The following is a 17923-nucleotide window of genomic DNA, read 5'->3' as shown; positions in this document are numbered from 1 at the left end:
ATTTAAGTGTGTATGTATGTACGTTGCACTTCCTTCGCACCGCATGTAGCCAACCGTGTTAAGGTGGGTACGTTGTGCACAGTCTTCCTTCACTCTCGAAGAGAGAGAGAAGAGAGGCAGAGACGAGCGGGAATGCGGTGGGCAGGAGGCGAGCCGGCACCAACAATTGTCCAAGATCTGCGGTCCTCTATTCAAGGGGGCTACACTCCTTCCCATACAGGTGGAGCAGATGAAGTCCCCAATGGCTGCAACGCCTTCTCCGAGGCAAGCCCAGGCTATGATACCTCGACGCCCACGGGGAAGGGAGATTCCCGACATCTGTGCGATGATCCAGCAACCCTCGGCTGCTTCCACCGTGCTGGACTAGAGGCTACGTCCGTATCCACCACCACCCGGTGAACTCGTGCGCTCAGGGGCAGCATGGAGTGCTTTTAGGGAAACTGCACTTGCACGTGAGAAGCAACACTGAGCCGAGAGAAGAAAGTCGATGACAATCAGAGCGCGTTCATTGCCTGCCGGACACCGACATGAAGACAGTGGGACAAAAGATGAAAACGTGCGCAGAGGAGGATGGAGAGATGCGCGCTGGCAATGACACCGAGCGGCGGAAGATGAAGGCGCGTCTCCGGAAACAATCAAACAAATTCGTGAAATCACTGTCAACTGTTGTAGCAGCCTTGACGGCACCGTGGGAAGGGGAAGCAGAGTCAAGAAGGTGATGCACCGGGGAGAAAAAAAAAATTTGGAAAGGTAAGAGAGAAGAACATATTCTTGGTTCTTTCGGTAAAGTCACGTCGATAGAAACTGAAAATTAAAAAAAAATCATAAAATAAAATTAAAAATAATAAAATAAAAACACAAAAAATAATCAATTTCATTTATCATTTTTATTTTTCATTTGATTTCATGATTTTTATTGTCAGTTTATATCGACGTGACTTTACCGAAAGAACCAAGAATATGGATTCCCGCAGTCGCGAAAGTTTAAAGTCAAAATGCAAGAGAGAAGATAAAGAATGGTGAATAGGGGAACAAGGATGGACAAGGAATGGAGACACGTAAGGAAATGGCCAGGAAAGCAGAGGACAGGAAGGATGATGTTACATCAGGGCATAGACGCTGCTGCTGCTGCTACACAGTGGAGCAACGTGGGGGGTGATCACACAGAAGTCACGTGATGTGCGGGAGGCTTGAGCTCATTTCCACGGAGAGATGTTGACTGTTAAGGAAGGTGAGTCGACTTGGGCAAGATGTGTGCATGTATGAGACTGGTGACAGTATGAGCAGACACAGAGCATGGCGATGACATGAGGAGGCATTCATCGATAACATCATGACAACAAGGATTACACGTTTTGTAAGCTATTCTGTGTAAATTGTCAATGGCAGATATTATTCTAAAACGCTGTACGATATTTAAAACATATACCGTATTTCAATATACTGTATATATCGTTTTTTTATTATCGTATTTCAATAATTGTTCATTCAGCATGAATGAGAAAGTGTAATTTTATAGTTGACGGGTAAGTGCTGAAACATTATCGCCTGTCAGTGTGACAGCACGAACTCAAATGCATCGCGAGTGGACAGCTTACAGTCAGTTAATTGGATTTACAGTTAAAACTCGTATTTATTAAAATTGCCATGTATTATTTAAAATAATATTTACGTACTCGGAGCAACGTTTATGTTACCGTCTGCTACTCTAATACTGTATATATATAAACACGGTTTTAAACTACCTCAACAAAATAAATAAATATTTCGGTGATATGTGTGTTATGTTTAAAACGTAGAATTAAATGAGCCTTAACCCTTACTAGAATGTTATTTAAAAAAAAACACACACACAAACAATAAATATAACTGCGTCCTGAATAGATTTACCAGCACACAAGGATGTGCATTGCGTGTGCAAAAGCTCCCAGCCTTGTGCAAACCACCAACTCAGCAGAACTGCATACGCGGAAATTTGTCACTTTCGAATTTAGACGACCAACTCAAAGAAAGTGTTGGCAAAGTGTGACCTCCAACCAATGTTACGAACGTGATGGGTTATCTCTCATAATTTACAGATTTGAATTGCGACGTCCTAAATGCTACGTATTCCTCAAGATACAAAGGACCTGTACATAATTGCTTTCTTGTTTTTTTTTGCGAATATGCTGAAGCGTTTAGAAGGACGTACCGAGCAAACGCGCAACGTTGGGTCAATTTGACTGCAGCAGGATGAATAATTTCTCGGAGTGCCCAATGTAAAATTCGTTGAGACCTAACATTGCATGTTTACTCAGCGCACTTTTCGCTCAACCTATTCAAACAACGAGGGCACGAGGTTATTGTTACAGATTCTAGCACCGCTACCAACAACGGCGTTTCCATTCGGCAGTGCGAGCCGCGACCCATTTCTCTTCTTATTATTATTATTCGAGTCTCCTTGTAATTCAAACAAGTTCATTGCTGCTCTTTGGTTCTTTCGGTAAAGTCACGTAGAAAGAAATTTAATTAAATAAAAATAGAATACGACGTTTCGATTGCAACACAAGTAACCACCATCAGGTACAAATGAATGAGAAAACAAACCTAGTAAACTTGGAAATATAACGCAATACAACACAGGGAGTCGGCTAGCACAACAGTCAACACCCTACCTGGTTGATTACGTTCTTCCAAAGATTGCTAAATTTAAGAGAGAGAGACAAAACACAGACACGGAGACACACAGACATATACTGCACGTGTAAACATTGTATGAATATGCATATATACATACAGTATTAGGTAAAGGAAGCAATGATTAGTAAACAGGCTCAACTATCGTCATTCAGAGTGTGTGTTTTACTCCGTAACCCTGTCGGAATTCCGGACCAATACTGCCCGGGTAAATTCTGGACCGGTTATCAACTTCCTAGGTCCCATCATCAGTAAATCGGTGCCTGTTACCTTTGTCACGTTGCTGGTGAATTTGGCGGACGTCATAGACGCATGCACAATCAAGATGCGTAACCGTTTTGAAAGATGATGAGAACGCGATGGTGGTGGACGGCAGGGAACACCTCGAAGGGGAAGAAGGTGGCGAGATGCTGAGTCGGTACGGGGTGACTCATGTCGGGGAGGCGACAACGGGAGGGAGGTGAGCGTTCGATCGATTGGTCGTGAGAAGAGACGAAGACGCAACGAGGAGGGCTACGGAGGGAGTGGAGGGGCGACACGCAAGTGCTGAAGGCCGGAACGCTACGCGAGGGGGTGTGGGTGGCCAGTACCACGCCCGACCGCCTTTGTCTCCCCCAGTGATGACGATGTTTACACACATCTCACTGGGTACTCAATTGAGGCTTAGTCGACCTAGGAGAGGGCCCATGATCGGTTCAGATAATCGTCACTGGTGCTGGCCGTGAGCGGGAATCGAACTCTGATCGCCGGGTTCGTAGCGCGGCGCGCTAACCGCTGCGCCACCGCTCCCCACGCACAAATACATACGCACATTGACTCGCACAGCCACTCACAGCCAAGCACACACAGACACACGCACAGTCACTGGTAGTCTCGCAGACACAGTCAAGCACACACACACACACCCACAGTCATGCACACACACACACGCACAGTCACGCACACACACACGTGCACAGTCACGCACACACACACACGTGCACAGTCACGCACACACACACGTGCCCAGTCACACACACACGTGCACAGTCACACACACACGCACAGTCACGCACACACGTGCACAGTCACACACACACACGTGCACAATCACGGACTCGCCTGCACTCGCGCCTCGGTGAGCTCCGTGCGCAGGGCGAGCTGCTCCCGCGCGTACACGTCGGGGTAGTGCGTCTTCTGGAAGATCTTCTCCAGCTCCTCCAGCTGGAAGCTCGTGAAGGTGGTGCGGTTCCGTCTCTTCTTGCCCTTCCCTCCCCCTCCTCCTCCTGCTCCTCCCCCTGCTCCTCCCCCTGCTCCTCCACCGCCGATGTCTCCACCACCTCCGGCCTTGATGTCCACCGAATCGGGGCTAGTCTCGCCCTTGCTGCTGCCGTGCTGCTGCTGCTGCTGCTGATGGTGATGATGGTGCTGGTTTTGGTGGTTGTGGTGTTGGTGGTGGTGATGGTGGTGGTGATGGTGATGAGGAGGAGGAGGAGGAGGTTCGGACGAGTCGTGGTCCCGTAGGGATGACACGGCCGCCTGCTTGAGGCTCAGGTAGTGCTCCATCTTGAGAGCCGGCATGCAGTAGCGGAGTGCACTCAGCGGGGAGCTCCCGTCTGGTCGGGGAGGGTGGGTGCCGAGCGGAGGGAACCAGGAGGGAGACAGAGGGGCGATGAAGATGGAGCAACAAATGCGAGTCGGCGGATTGGCGAGGATGGAGACGCGGAGGGAGGATGAAAGAGAAACATCGGAGGGAGACACGGAGGCGTGGAGGATGTAACGTGAACGTGGAGAGAAGAAGGAGTCGGGAGAACAGGGAGACACAGAGAGATGCAGTAATGAGCGACAAATAGGGTGGCACATGAAGGCAGGTGAGACGGACGGTGGATGGAGACAGGGAGACAAGAGAATCGACAAGAGAATCGACAAGAGAATCGACGAAGAAGAGACCGGAGAGACATTGGCGTCAGAATAATAACAAAAACAACGGAAGCACAGGAAGATGTGAATAATCATCGTGCTCTCTCACAATTGGAGTCGTTTCCAGGCACAACGATTCATAACGATGGTCGCAACCACGGGAGGGTACTCATTTAGGCCGAGGGTACTGAGACAGTGGCGGCCATTCCGCGTTCCTATACCGAGGGCGAGTCGGTCAATAGTGTTGACTTCCCATGAGGTGGTTATTATTGTGTCGCCCTTAGAAGACTGATAGGCTGAGTTGGCCCTCGACTGACAATAAAAATCGTAAGATTGTCATCGTATGTCGAGCCCACTGAGAACCAACCCTGTATTTTTATCCGGGAAAGCCGCGGTGAGTTGCAAGACCGGTGGGTTCCCAACCACGGCACTGACATCAGTGGTGCGTGGTATCTGAACCGATCCAAGGTCATCCTCCGCCCTCACCAACACGCACTCACCAGCGTGGTGAAGTGTGGTCTAGCCATCCCCATTTGTGCAGCAGCGAAATCACTCCAAATAGACACACACAGGGCCGGATTAAAGATTTTTGTAAGGCCCCTGGGCTACAGGTACTGTGAGGCCCCCAGTAATATTTTCAAAAGGAAAACAAAGTTAAATAAAAATTACGAATATTTTTTTTTTTCACTTAATCTCTGGAGGCCCTCCGGCTGGCGGAGGGCCCCTGGGCTGCGGCTCCTAAAGCCCCCGCGCCTTAATCCGGCACTGGACACACCCAGTGCAGGACATCAGCAAGTCTGCATTAGCCACACGAAATACTTGCGGTAAAACACGCGAACAAACGTGCTCGTATACTAATTTGCCCATTGTCCTCGGAACTCATCGGCCGACACCAGAGGGCTTCTTTCATTGCCTTGTCTCACCAGTGTTAGAGCAGAGAACAAAGCCAAAAAAGCGAACAGTACAAGGACTAGGCACATCTTGACTTAAAGCTTTCGTGACTGCAGGAATTCATACTCTTTGGGTCTTTCGGTAAAGTCACGTAGATAGAAAAATAATAAAAATCACGACGTTCCGATCGCAACACAAGCAATCGTCTTCGGGTGAAATAATACAGCAGGCGAACTGCTGAGGCAGGAGAAATATGAACTGCCTCAGTAGTTCGACGACTATGCGCATATCAAGACATGAAAGCTCGGATTTGAACAGGCACAGTACATCTATGGGACCCCTTTTTCTGCTATCATATTGATAACGGCAAAAACCGTCCCATAGTGAAATCACTACTATGGTGTATAATAGATACATATATATCTAGTCTGTACATGTGAGCAAGCATTGTACATTACGTACGTTGTAACACTCATGTGTGTGTGGTGAAATCGTACGCACGGCATGTGAAGTGTTCGTTGTCAGGGCGAAACCGCCACTCACTCACTCAGGCACTCACTCACTCAGCCACCCACTCACTCAGGCACTCACTCAGCCACCCACGCACTCAGCCACCCACTCACTCACTCAGCCACCCACTCACTCAGCCACTCACTCACTCAGCCACCCACCCACTCACCCACCCACTCACTCAGCCACCCACTCACTCAGCCACCCACTCACTCACTCAGCCACCCACTCACTTAGCCACCCACTCACTCAGCCACCCACTCAGCCACTCACTCACCCACCCACTCAGCCACCCACTCACCCACCCACTCACTCAGCCACCCACTCACTCACTCAGCCACCCACTCAGCCACCCACTCACCCACCCACTCACTCAGCCACCCACTCACTCAGCCACCCACTCAGCCACTCACTCACTCACCCACCCACTCAGCCACCCACTCACCCACCCACTCACTCAGCCACCCACTCACTCAGCCACCCACTCACTCAGCCACCCACTCACTCAGCCACTCACTCAGCAATGGACCCCAAAAGATTGTGTTTGATACATTTAACGTTGTGCGGGGGATATCTTGAATGCCGCGTACCTTGGACAGCCTTTGAAAACCAGGTGTTCCATTTCGAGAGATTATTCCCGATAAGATATTTCAGTTATGAAATGCCTATTTGGTAATACCACTGTACCTATACTCTTGAACGGTGGTCGATTAAGGAATATTAATGAGCTGTCATTCGAGTGGTTGGGCGCGTAATTGCAACGCAAACATAATAATCACGGCGTCTCTCGCGGGAGTCATGAACGTGTTGTGTGTTTATTGTTGTTACCTTCGCAAACATTTGGGAGAAATCCATCATTAGCCTCGCCGCTTCACCTCCTCAACTTATCCATCATTTGCCACGCCATCGCCTCCTTCCTTCTAAAAAAAGATTTCTCAGCTGCTGCACAAGCGACGTACGACTTCCAAAAGGGGTCTAGGCACGTGCATTATCATCCCACAATAAGGATTAAAGGTAATCTCCTTGCTTTTGTAAATGTGCCTTACTACTGCATAATAGATGCGATAGCATTATATCCTGACTACAAATATCCCTCATCAACGACTAAAAAGGTGTACGGGGAAAATATGAAACGTCAATTGACTAACAGCTAAGGTGAGAAATTGTGTGCACAATCCTAAACGCATTATTAAAACAAATGCTTAGAAAGAGACAAGCTCGAATTTCAATCTATAGCAGTCAAACAAACGTGCAGCTGGGATGCAGCTGCAGGACGACTTCCACACAATTGCGGCACACCGCCCGATGAAGCTGGTTGCAATCACCGGCGAAACGTCAACTCAAATTGCGCAATGGCGTCGGTCTTGCTCTCCAACACACCGCTGTGCTGAAGCAGTAACTAATTGGCACCTTTGTGTTCACGTGACAAACCTCGCTCATTGGCCGTGTCGGGTGGAGGCAGCTTTACGACACATTTTATGTGTACGCGATGTAACCCACACAATGTACTATGGGATACGGCGCTTGTAGGCAAGAGGGTGGTGGGTTTCCCGCTACATTAACTAGACACCACGCGACTTTCTCCTTTTCATTTGATAACTAATTTCTTTAGAACTGCTTTTTGTGTTTAGTTTTTTGTGTCCCCCCCCCCCCTCACCCCCCGCATCTCCGATTAGCACGGTTGGATATTTACGGTGCGAAATAAGTCCAACTTACATACACCGCGAAACGCCATCATTAAAATCACCAATAACCCTGTCATTGTCACCATCATCATCATTATCATCACCACGTGGATGAAGGCCTCGGCAGGCAGCACTTGTCCCACGATCCTGCGATGTAACTAACGATCAGCCCGGCGCTCGCTACACGAGCTGATGTCCATCGCTCCGTCTCCTCGCGTTTCACGAGCACCGTTTTTGTGGTTGTTGTAAACCGCGTGGCGCCGCGGTGTGAGATGACTCGGCTCACAAATGTACAGACAGTTATAAGTTCAACCCCCAGTGAAGAGTCGACTCGGCAAGGCAGCCCGTAATCCTTCCGGGTTCGATTAAAACAAGTAACACTTTAAGGGGTAAACATATGTAGGTGCCGGCACCCGCCATGAGAATGTGGAATTGTCACCGCGAGTTGGAGGCTACCAACGGAGATGTGAGTCGCCCCTTATACCCGTTAGAGCGGTGAAACAGGTCGACATTAACTTAGTTTCGTTTTAGTTTAGTCTAACTTGATGCCGCATGCATACGCGAGACACGTTAACTGTTGCTTGACTTCACTGATTTGAAACTACTATTTTTACTTTACCAGGTAAGGCCCACTGAATTGTACATTATTGCTCTTTTTCAGAAGCGACCTGGCCACAAATGATAGCCCGATGAAGTTACTTATCGTGTGGAAAGTTGTAGTATCGAAATACGCTAAATTCATGTCGATTATAAAAGTGGAGGTGAAACAACGGAAGACCCCGAGAAAAATCCATGCGACCACGAGGAAGCGAGACGCGTAAACTCCAAATATACAGCAGGCATCTGGGTCAGGATCGAACCCACGACCTCCGGTATACCAGGCGAGGTTGTCAACATCTCACCACCGCTGCTGCATCGTAAGTGAAGCAAAAGCACAGCTAACAACACAGCTCAAAACGTCCGTCAACAACACCGTCGCCTTCAAAGAACAAAAAAAGATATACCCAATGTGCGGACAACATGTTAGCTTTTAATATAAATTAATTAATATTGCATTGGAATACCTTTTGATTGTTGAAGTGTTTGTCGAATGTAGTGTACTGATGGTGCAACTATTCATCCGCCTATTTAAAAACTGGCCAGCACAAAACACGTTTTTCAAGTGAATTCTCATCAGGCGGTAAGTGCACTCTCCAACCCTTATAAACTCAATCTCTTTGGCCTCTCTTATTCACGTGTTATGAAGAAGGGGAATTTCCCAAGACGTCACCTACTAAAACATACGTATTTTTTTTATTTTTAGGGCAGAGTCTTGTTAACTCCAACGCATTGCTTATATATATTTATTGATGCTATTGGTTATTTCGGTAAATTCACGCAGAAGGGAAACAATAAAATAAAAATACAAAACAATACAATTCTCACGACGTCTCGAATGCAACACAAGCAATCATCATCAGGTGTGAAAAACACAGCAAGAAAATGTTCTTGCTGTGAATCCCTTGCAGCCACGAAAGCTTGAAATCTAAAATTTATATTTATTGAGTCGAATATTTCCTATTTCGAGGCTAGTGCGTCGCATTACCACTGTTAGGCCAAAACATAAAAATAGACACGAAATCCGACAAAACGCTGATGGGTTCCGTCTGGTGGGCGGTCTCAGATCGTCCTGATTTAGTGCCCCCCCCCCCGATCTGCCAGCCCTGATGCGTCACCTCCGAATCCCAAGCCTAGGGGGTGTTTACTTCTGAGTTGTCCCGCTTGCTCTCGAGAATCGTTCGCCGTACGTTGCCAGCACGAGCGTTGGTTGCACCCGCATGGAATGTTATCTGCGGGCGTGTACGCCACGACACAATCACAATGAAGACCCATACAACACTGGGTTCTCACTGGCAGTCTGTAGCAGGGCATAGAGCTCTTTGATTTCCCTATAATAATTGTGAAAATTGCCCGGTGGTAATCCTGTGGACAGACTGCCCCACACCCCCCGGCATGGTAACGTGGAATTTGATCAAGTTCGCCACGGTCAGAATTGTGTAACGCGGAGCGCGTGCATGCGAGACACAGTGTGTGCATGAGGCCGTGTTCCGACCCGTTTGAGTTCTAGGTTCGGTGTTCTAGTGCCACTAGAAAGCTGCTGACATCTGAGACTAATTGAGTGGGGTCTATGCTTGTTACGAGAATAATATGAAAACCCTGGATGTGTATTGGTTTCACTCGCAGGGCAGGCAGGGACAGCCCACACAGTTCTACGCGTATTTCATTATGGAGCCAAGCGCTTCTTCTAAATGTAAGAATTATATATTTTTTTTACGTGGAAAGAAGGATATCATAATTAGATGCTGTCTGCTTATTAGTGTGTTGCTATCCTGAGTGTATCGCTGTATAATGTTGTGCCGAACATAGACACAAGATCGTGGTCATTGCCTATAAGATCGACTGTCCACCAGCGTTGATTCAAGCAAGCCCGACTCTGCTGATGAGACACTGTGTGTCGAACCCGGTCCAGGGTTTGTTTGTCTTGACACAATGTTGCCGACGTGTTACATTCCCAGAAGGCCGTGCAGCTGATGGTTTGTGTAAAAAAAAATACTTGATAAGAGACGGATACGAGACGCATTGTCTGCTCGCTTATTTAATTTCATATAAATACGATCGCCTTCATCGGTAAACCAATAGTACGTTTCCTAACGTGAAGTGTGAATCTTAAGCCGATAGAAAGCAATTCGATACGGATTACGAATACATTTCACACAGACGTGAATTAAACTTTTACATAACCAAACATATTTTTCTCTACTTAAATTATTAATGCAATGTGCCAACAACATTTTATAATTTCCTTTTCAATAAAAGTCAGTAATCCGTTTTCATGATTGAATGGTGTATCCGTTACCCACTATCTAATTATAAGCTAAATTATTCATACGCCTGTTTCAAAACTGATCATTAGAAAACATTTCTACATTTTAATTTCCATCGGTGCGATCGCCAACACTTACTCTATCTTCCCAGTGTCTCTGTGTGCTATGAAGAAGGGTCATTGCCAAAAACGTCGATGATTACATGTTTTATTTTTATTTTAAGGCAGTCATTGACGAATGCTTTGAGTTTGTTCTACTTAATTAATGTATCCATATGCAGTATCTAATCTTGTAGGTTACACAGATACGTAACACGTTTATCCCTGCACGCCACCATAAAAATCTCGAGATATATATCGCTCGTGGTGTATCTACACCAGTTCGGATCTTCATTCCACTCTTCTGACGTCAGTGCAAATATTTATTTGCAACGTATTGTGTGCATGTGTGTACGTGTGTGTGTGTACGTGCGTGTGTGCGTGCGTGTGTACGTGTGTGTGTACGTGCGTGTGTACGTGCATGCATGTGTGTGTACGTGTGTGTACGTGCGTGTGTACGTGTGTGTGCATGTGTGTGTACGTGTGTGTATACGTGCGTGTGTACGTGTGTGTATACGTGTGTGCATGTGTGTGTACGTGCGTGTGTACGTGTGTGTGCATGTGTGTGTACGTGTGTGTATACGTGTGTGTGTACGTGCGTGTGTACGTGTGTGTGTATACGTGCGTGCATGTGTGTGTACGTGTGTGTACGTGCGTGTGTACGTGCGTGTGCATGTGTGTGTACATGTGTGTATACGTGCGTGTGTAGGTGTATATACGTGTGTGCATGTGTGTGTACGTGTGTGTGCGTGCGTGTGTTGGTGTGTGTGCATGTGTGTGTACGTGTGTGTGTACGTGCGTGTGTACGTGTGTGTGCGTGTATGTGTGTGTACGTGTATGTACGTGCGTGTGTACGTGTGTGTGCATGTGTGTGTACGTGTGTGTATACGTGCGTGTGTACGTGTGTGTGCGTATGTGTGTGTACGTGCGTGTGTACGTGCGTGTGTATGTGTGTACGTACGTGTGTGACGTGTACGCGTGTGTGTTTGTGTGTGTGTTGGTGTGTGTACGTGCGTGTCTATGTGTGTGTGTACGTGCGTGTGTGTGTGTGAGTGCGTGTGTACGTGTGTGTGTTTGTGTACGTGCATGTGTTCGTGTGTGTGTACGTGTGTGTGTACGTGCATGTGTGCGCGTGTGTGTACGTGTATGTGTGTGTACGTGTGTGTGTAGGTGTGTGTGTACGTGTGTGTGTACGTGCATGTGTGCGCGTGTGTGTACGTGTATGTGTGTGTATACGTGTGTGTGTAGGTGTGTGTACGTGTGTGTGTACGCGTGTGTGTACGTGCATGTGTGCGCGTGTGTGTACGTGTATGTGTACGTGTGTGTGTAGGTGTGTGTACGTGTGTGTGTGTACGCGTGTGTGTACGTGCATGTGTGCGTGTGTGTACGTGTGTGCGTGTGAGTGAGCGATAGTGTAGCGGTTAGTGCGCTGCGCTACGAACCTGGCGACCCGAGTTTCGATTCCCGCTCACGGCCAACACCAGCGACGATTATCTGAATCGGTCCTGGGACTCCCCTAGGTCAACTCAGCCTCAAATGAGTACCTGGTGCGATGCGAAAACATCGCCACTGGGGAGACAAAGGCGGCCGGGCGTGGTGCTGGCCACCCACCCCCTCGTGTACCGTGCCGGCCTTCAAGGGTCCTCACGAACACCACTTGTCCCAAAAGTCCGTTAAGGCTATACAGGGGATCTTTGTCTTAGTGTAATTGCAAATATAGCGTAGACTAGCAATGGTTTTGTAGACTCGTATAACATAATCCACATATCCAGGTCTTAATTTCCCACTCCATATTTTTGTATGAACGCAGCTAGGCTCGTTTGCAGTAAGACATTATCGGCATAAGGCACTATCACTAGGATACACGGTATGAGGTTTATCCATAATGTTCACGAAAGCTTTTTTTTGCCACCAGAACAACATCGAGCGAGATGGATGTGGATACTGGATGTCCGCCGACATTATTCCCGCAGCAACTTGTGATTTCTGTGGCCAAGCGATATCTAAATTGCTTAAGCTAATTAATTAGTGTTCAACGGCTCATCCCAGCGGCTTGGAATAAAGCAAAACAAGCAGACCGCCCGATAGCAATCGCGTTGGCGTTATGGGACAGTAACGCCCGGCACGCATGGATTCTCGCGATTCGGTGTGCATGTAAATAGTTTCTAACGAGAACCCGGAGCGACGTGTAAACGTGTGTGTGCGTTAAACTTCTTCCGCACCGTACGTAGCCAAGCGTGCTAAGCGCAGGCGCGATCGCCACTCGCGAGACAAAGGTGGCCGTGCGTGTCGTGGTGTCGGCCCACCAACCCCCTCGTGTGCCGTTCCGGCCTTCATCGGTGCTCGCGAGCAGCACTTGCCCCAACAGTCTATAGGGTTTATACGGGGGATCTTTGTCTTTGTGTAATATATACATAGACCGGCAATCGTTGCGCGCACTCGTATAATATAATTCATATGAAATCCATAAATCCGGATTCGCATGCGAGCTTTGCATCATTGTTTTAACTGCCGCGCCAGGAGATCGAATGGACCCGTCGACCTCTGGATCGCAAGACCAGTGTAGTACAGCTCCCGGTGTGAATGAAACGCGACTAAAACATAACTGCATTAACTTACGAAATATATGTTTAAAGTTGTACGCTGCGTATCTTGAAATATGGTGTGGAATGGAATATTTGCCCGGCTTGGCTCGTTGTGTGTAAAAAAAACACATCTACTTTATATTTTAATGTGCAGAGACAGATATTGTCTACGTATCGATTGTATTATTTTACAATTGATCTAATTTAAATAGTCAACATAGCACTTCATTTCTCACTTCGTATTTCTCCTGCTCGCTGGTAGACCGGAGTAGGCACGTGACAAGCCTCCACGTCCATAGCCAGAGATGCGTTACTGGATGCGGTGTGCCGTGCTGAAATTAAACCCTCTCTATTCTACCGCTTAATAGAGTTGCTCGATGTACATATTAAACGTTGAAAAAGCTGTGGCCAATGTGCGGCGAGACTGCGGTCACCCAAAAAGAGAATCACGGAGCGTTTTATTTTATTAATTTGCGGAGACTTAAATGCCCGATTCACAAACACGAGGGAGGAGGAATCGTTTTGGTCATCACCACCACAGCGATTCACTCCACCCCGCTACTCCCAATGCAATTTTCAGGCCCGACCGTCACGTCTACAGCAGCCACACGACGAGCAAAGGTGGAGCGAATGGTATTCGCTAATTAAGACGACATTAAACGCGTATCTTACATTGTAAAGGGACACAAACTGTAATCGCAGCGTGTTCTCTAAACCCTGTTCATCTCGTTCGCTTCGTGTCGTCCAAAGAAATGTATTTTATCAGAATGCACGCACAAAATCTACATACACATGCGTTAACGTGTTCCCGGTCTACGATTACCAACTTTACGTGTGCATTCCTCTGCATGAGCAATACGCGTATTGCTGTATATCCGCTGCGGCTTCTGAAAACGTGAACGTGTCCCCATAGAGAATAATACTCGTAAATAACAACACATTAGTCATGCCTTGTCCGTAAATATATGAAGACAAAGATTCCCCCGAATAGCCTGAGCCGACTTTTCGGGCAAGTGCTGCTACGAAGGCCGGTACTGCACACGAGGCAGTGGGTGAGCAGGCACCACGCCCGGCCACCTTTGTTTCCTTTGGGGAGACCCAGGAACGGTTCAAGTTATTGTCACTGGTGTTGGCCGTCAGAGGGGAATCGAACCTAGGTTGCTGGGTTCGTAGCGCTGCGCGCTAATGGCCACGCGATCGTTCCACACGTATACACACACAAGTATGCGTGATGTGAACAAGCCTGTTCTTAATACTTTATCATACTTGTAAACACACACACTGGAACATCTCGATTTGAAGCTTTCGTGACTGCAGGAACCCATACTCTTTGGTTCTTTCGGTAAAGTCACGTAGGTAGAAAATAAAATAAATCACGACGTTTCGTTCGGAACACAAGCAATCCTCATCAGGTGGAACAACCACTACATCAGCATTTTTTCTTGCTGTGGTTGTTCCCACCTGATGAAGGTTGCTTGTGTTGCGATCAAAACGTCGTGATTTATTTTATTTTATACCTACCTGACTTTACCGAAAGAACCAAGGAGTATGTTGCTATAATAACAAGCATAGCGTCTTTCCAGTCTTGGGAGTATCAACATTTACACAGTGCACACTTTTGGTCATTACAATTATTGTCACAAAGTCCGCTTAGCGTGTAAAAATAAGAGAAATAATTTTATATAAATAACCTTACATCGGCAATGGTGTACAATCATAACAACATCCACCCTTCATCAACAACACTGCGTTGCAATACATAACACACATATCGTAGGTCGCTAACGTTTCAGGCAACGGGCCTCTTTCAGCGCAGAGAGACTGATTGTGTATATATAGTTATGAGAATCGTACCTCGCGGTATGGTGTCCGATATAAATAGAGAGAGTGGAACGATTTACACGACGCAATTCTACAGATTCACAAACACGACAGCTTCTACGGAGACTCACGTCGTGAATCGCGTTCCGTTGGCAGACACTGAGCGGCAAACTCCCACGCGGCTTAGAAGCAGCGCGCGCCTGCGGTTCGGGGCCTGCGGAGGCCAGGGTTGGTGGATCGCTTGGGGATTATTGAACCTTCTAAGCCATCCCTACCCCCCCCCCCCTCCATGTACAAAGTGGACTTTGGCTGGCCATCGAACCAAGACAGTCACAGCATCGCGCGCTTTCAGATGCGCTTCTGCAGCCTGTCTGGAACGCGCTCTTCCTTCCGACATCAGGAAGCCACTGGGGAGATATGCACATTTAAATCTCGACTGAAAACCAATGTCTTTAGAACTGCCTCTGGTATTTAGTTTGTTGCCCTTGCCCGCAGCTCCGATTAGCGCGGTTGGCGACGTATGGTGCGAAAGAAGTTCAACACACACACACATAACACCCTCGCACGCACACGAGTGTGCGTGGGTGTTCTGCGGGTACAGCAGTTTCCTCCCTCACGAAGCATTAATTTCGCCTTAAATGTAAAGAGGCGTCGCCAAACAGCGTCACAGCATCGGCACCAGTCGGCAAAATAAGCCTCGAGATTCATCGAAGGCTTTCCTGGATAAACAGCTCACGCTGTTGAAAGTAGATCCACATGTACGCATCACGTTTTTGTCCGCGGACCTGCCTCATTCTGTTGACATCGTTGGACCACCCCACCCCACCCCCCGATCGTTAAGCTCAAGGGAAGATGCAACTCAATGAACACGCAGGCCGTATCGTGTAGACTCCGCACCAAGGCGTCGTGTCCCGGGTTCTCTGACAAGTGTGAAGCGTCAATCGTCGAGAAGCAGAAGGAAGACGTTGAAGTCGCGGGTCAAGCACGCCTCTATAGCGCTGCATTGTCGTGATTGGCCCTGCATTGAAGCGTCTCGTTGTGTGACTTCACCTGACTGCGGATGAACACAGTGAACTTACATTTATCAATATCACTGTGGCTTTGAAAGTAAAAATATCTATTTTTTTACCTGATGACGATTTTGCGATCGAAATGTTGTGATGGTTTTTTTTTTCTATCTACGTGGCTTTACCGAAAGACCCAAAGAATAAAATATATAGGCGACGTTTAAGACAATGACCCTAATTTAAAGCGCATAAATGGACCATCGTGCGAAAGTTCACGTAGATATTGTTGTGTTAATTGTGTTTCTGCACCACTGCCTACGCAGTAGCAGCATCACCGCATAGAGCGTAAACTCGCACGCTTCCATAAAAAGCGAAACTATTTAAAACTAAACTATATATGTAATGTTACTAGGTAAGGCCCACTTGAGCTTAACAGCTCTTCTTTCAGAAGCGACCTTACAGCTATGACAATGATAGCTCAGCGAAGAGGCTTGTCGTGCGGAAATATCAAGCAGCCAAATGCTCTGAACGCGCGTTGATTGAAAATGTGGAGGGTAAAAACCACGGGGACAGAGAGACACGCAAACTCCAAATTCGCAGGCGTCAGGGTCGGCATCGGACCCACGACCACCTGCATACCAGGCGAGCGAGTTAACATCTGGCCAACGTCTCATCCTGCAGCTTGGAATGCACAGCCCATGGCGTGTAGCGCCAAGATAAGAGCTGTTACAATGATGGTCAAATTAATGTGAATAAATAAAAACGCACGTAGCTATACGCTTGACCCGAGCAATGAATGTTTTAGTGTTTCCATTATCCCTGCACTTCTCGTATTTCGGCGGTCGTTGCTCTATAGTTCTTGTGAGACAACGGCGAAGCAGGGGTTATCTTTAATGCAGGCCAATGAGTTCCAAAGGGAGTGCATACAGTATCAAAGCATATTTGTTCGCGTTTAATTGCCACAAGTATGTGTGGTCAACGCAAGATTTGTGTTGCCTTGTAATCGGTGTCTATTTGGTGTTAAAACATCTAAATACCTTTAATTACGCCAGAAAAGGGTAAATCAATGACGCACATTATATCGGTAATTACATTCACCGTTACTATGTCGATAGCCTGTATTCCATTCCGTGGAAAATCGTCATCATCATCATCCTCATAATTATCAAACAGGGATGATCAATTCCACTGCTGGATGAATGACTCCCGAAGCCGTATCGTACTATCGTCCCCGACGGTCTAAAATATCGCAGGAACAGCAATGACAACGCAGAAGGTGACCACCTCTCGACCGTAGGATCGCTCCTGCCTATCGAGCCACGAATCCTAGCGGACATCACCCCTCCCTCCCTGCCCACTGCGTGACAACACCTGCAGAGTTTATCATCATTGTACACATTTTGACTTGAAGCTTTCGTGACTGCAGGAATTCATATTCTTTGGGTCTTTCGGTAAAGTCACGTTGATAGGTTCAAATTAATAAAAAAAACTCGTTTTTACTACAGTTTTGTTTATTTTATTTGTATCAATTTGAACCTATCTAAGTGACTTTACCGAAAGACGCAAAGAACATTGTACAAATTGTTTGTCGAAGAAGAACCATTGCCTGAAGAAAGACCATTGCCCGAAACGTCGCCTATTTTTTTTTTTACTTTAGGTCCACAGCGTTATTGACGAATGCGCTGAGATGATTCATCGTTGTACACAAGGCGTGAGGGTTGGTTGACATATCGGAGGCTGAGTTACTGACTGGGAGAGTTGCGTCATGTGTGCCTGGCTGCTCGGGCTCATTCGTAACGAAGGGAGGGTCGCCTATCCCGCATCTCCTGCTCCACCCCCTTCCATCTTTCACTCAGCACGCAAATCCCCCGTGTTGACTTAACAGAC

At 47.3% G+C, this 17923-nt stretch overlaps 1 protein-coding gene across 1 annotated transcript in view; it reads right to left on the bottom strand.

Annotated features, from left to right (window-relative positions):
* LOC116939871 (uncharacterized) overlaps nt 1–17923 on the bottom strand; it is a 70649-nt gene that overhangs the window by 44815 nt on the left and 7911 nt on the right. The window contains exon 2 of the mRNA XM_032948818.2: nt 3778–4271. Coding sequence (XP_032804709.2) covers nt 3778–4271 — 494 coding nt within the window. The remainder of the gene's footprint in view (nt 1–3777; nt 4272–17923) is intronic.

This window comes from Petromyzon marinus, chromosome 7 (genome assembly GCF_048934315.1).
Source record: "Petromyzon marinus isolate PM22_M1 ecotype Great Lakes invasive population chromosome 7, UKy_Petmar_22M1.pri1.0, whole genome shotgun sequence".
Taxonomy (NCBI): Eukaryota; Metazoa; Chordata; class Hyperoartia; order Petromyzontiformes; family Petromyzontidae; genus Petromyzon; species Petromyzon marinus.
This window is presented reverse-complemented; position numbering and strand designations above follow the sequence as displayed.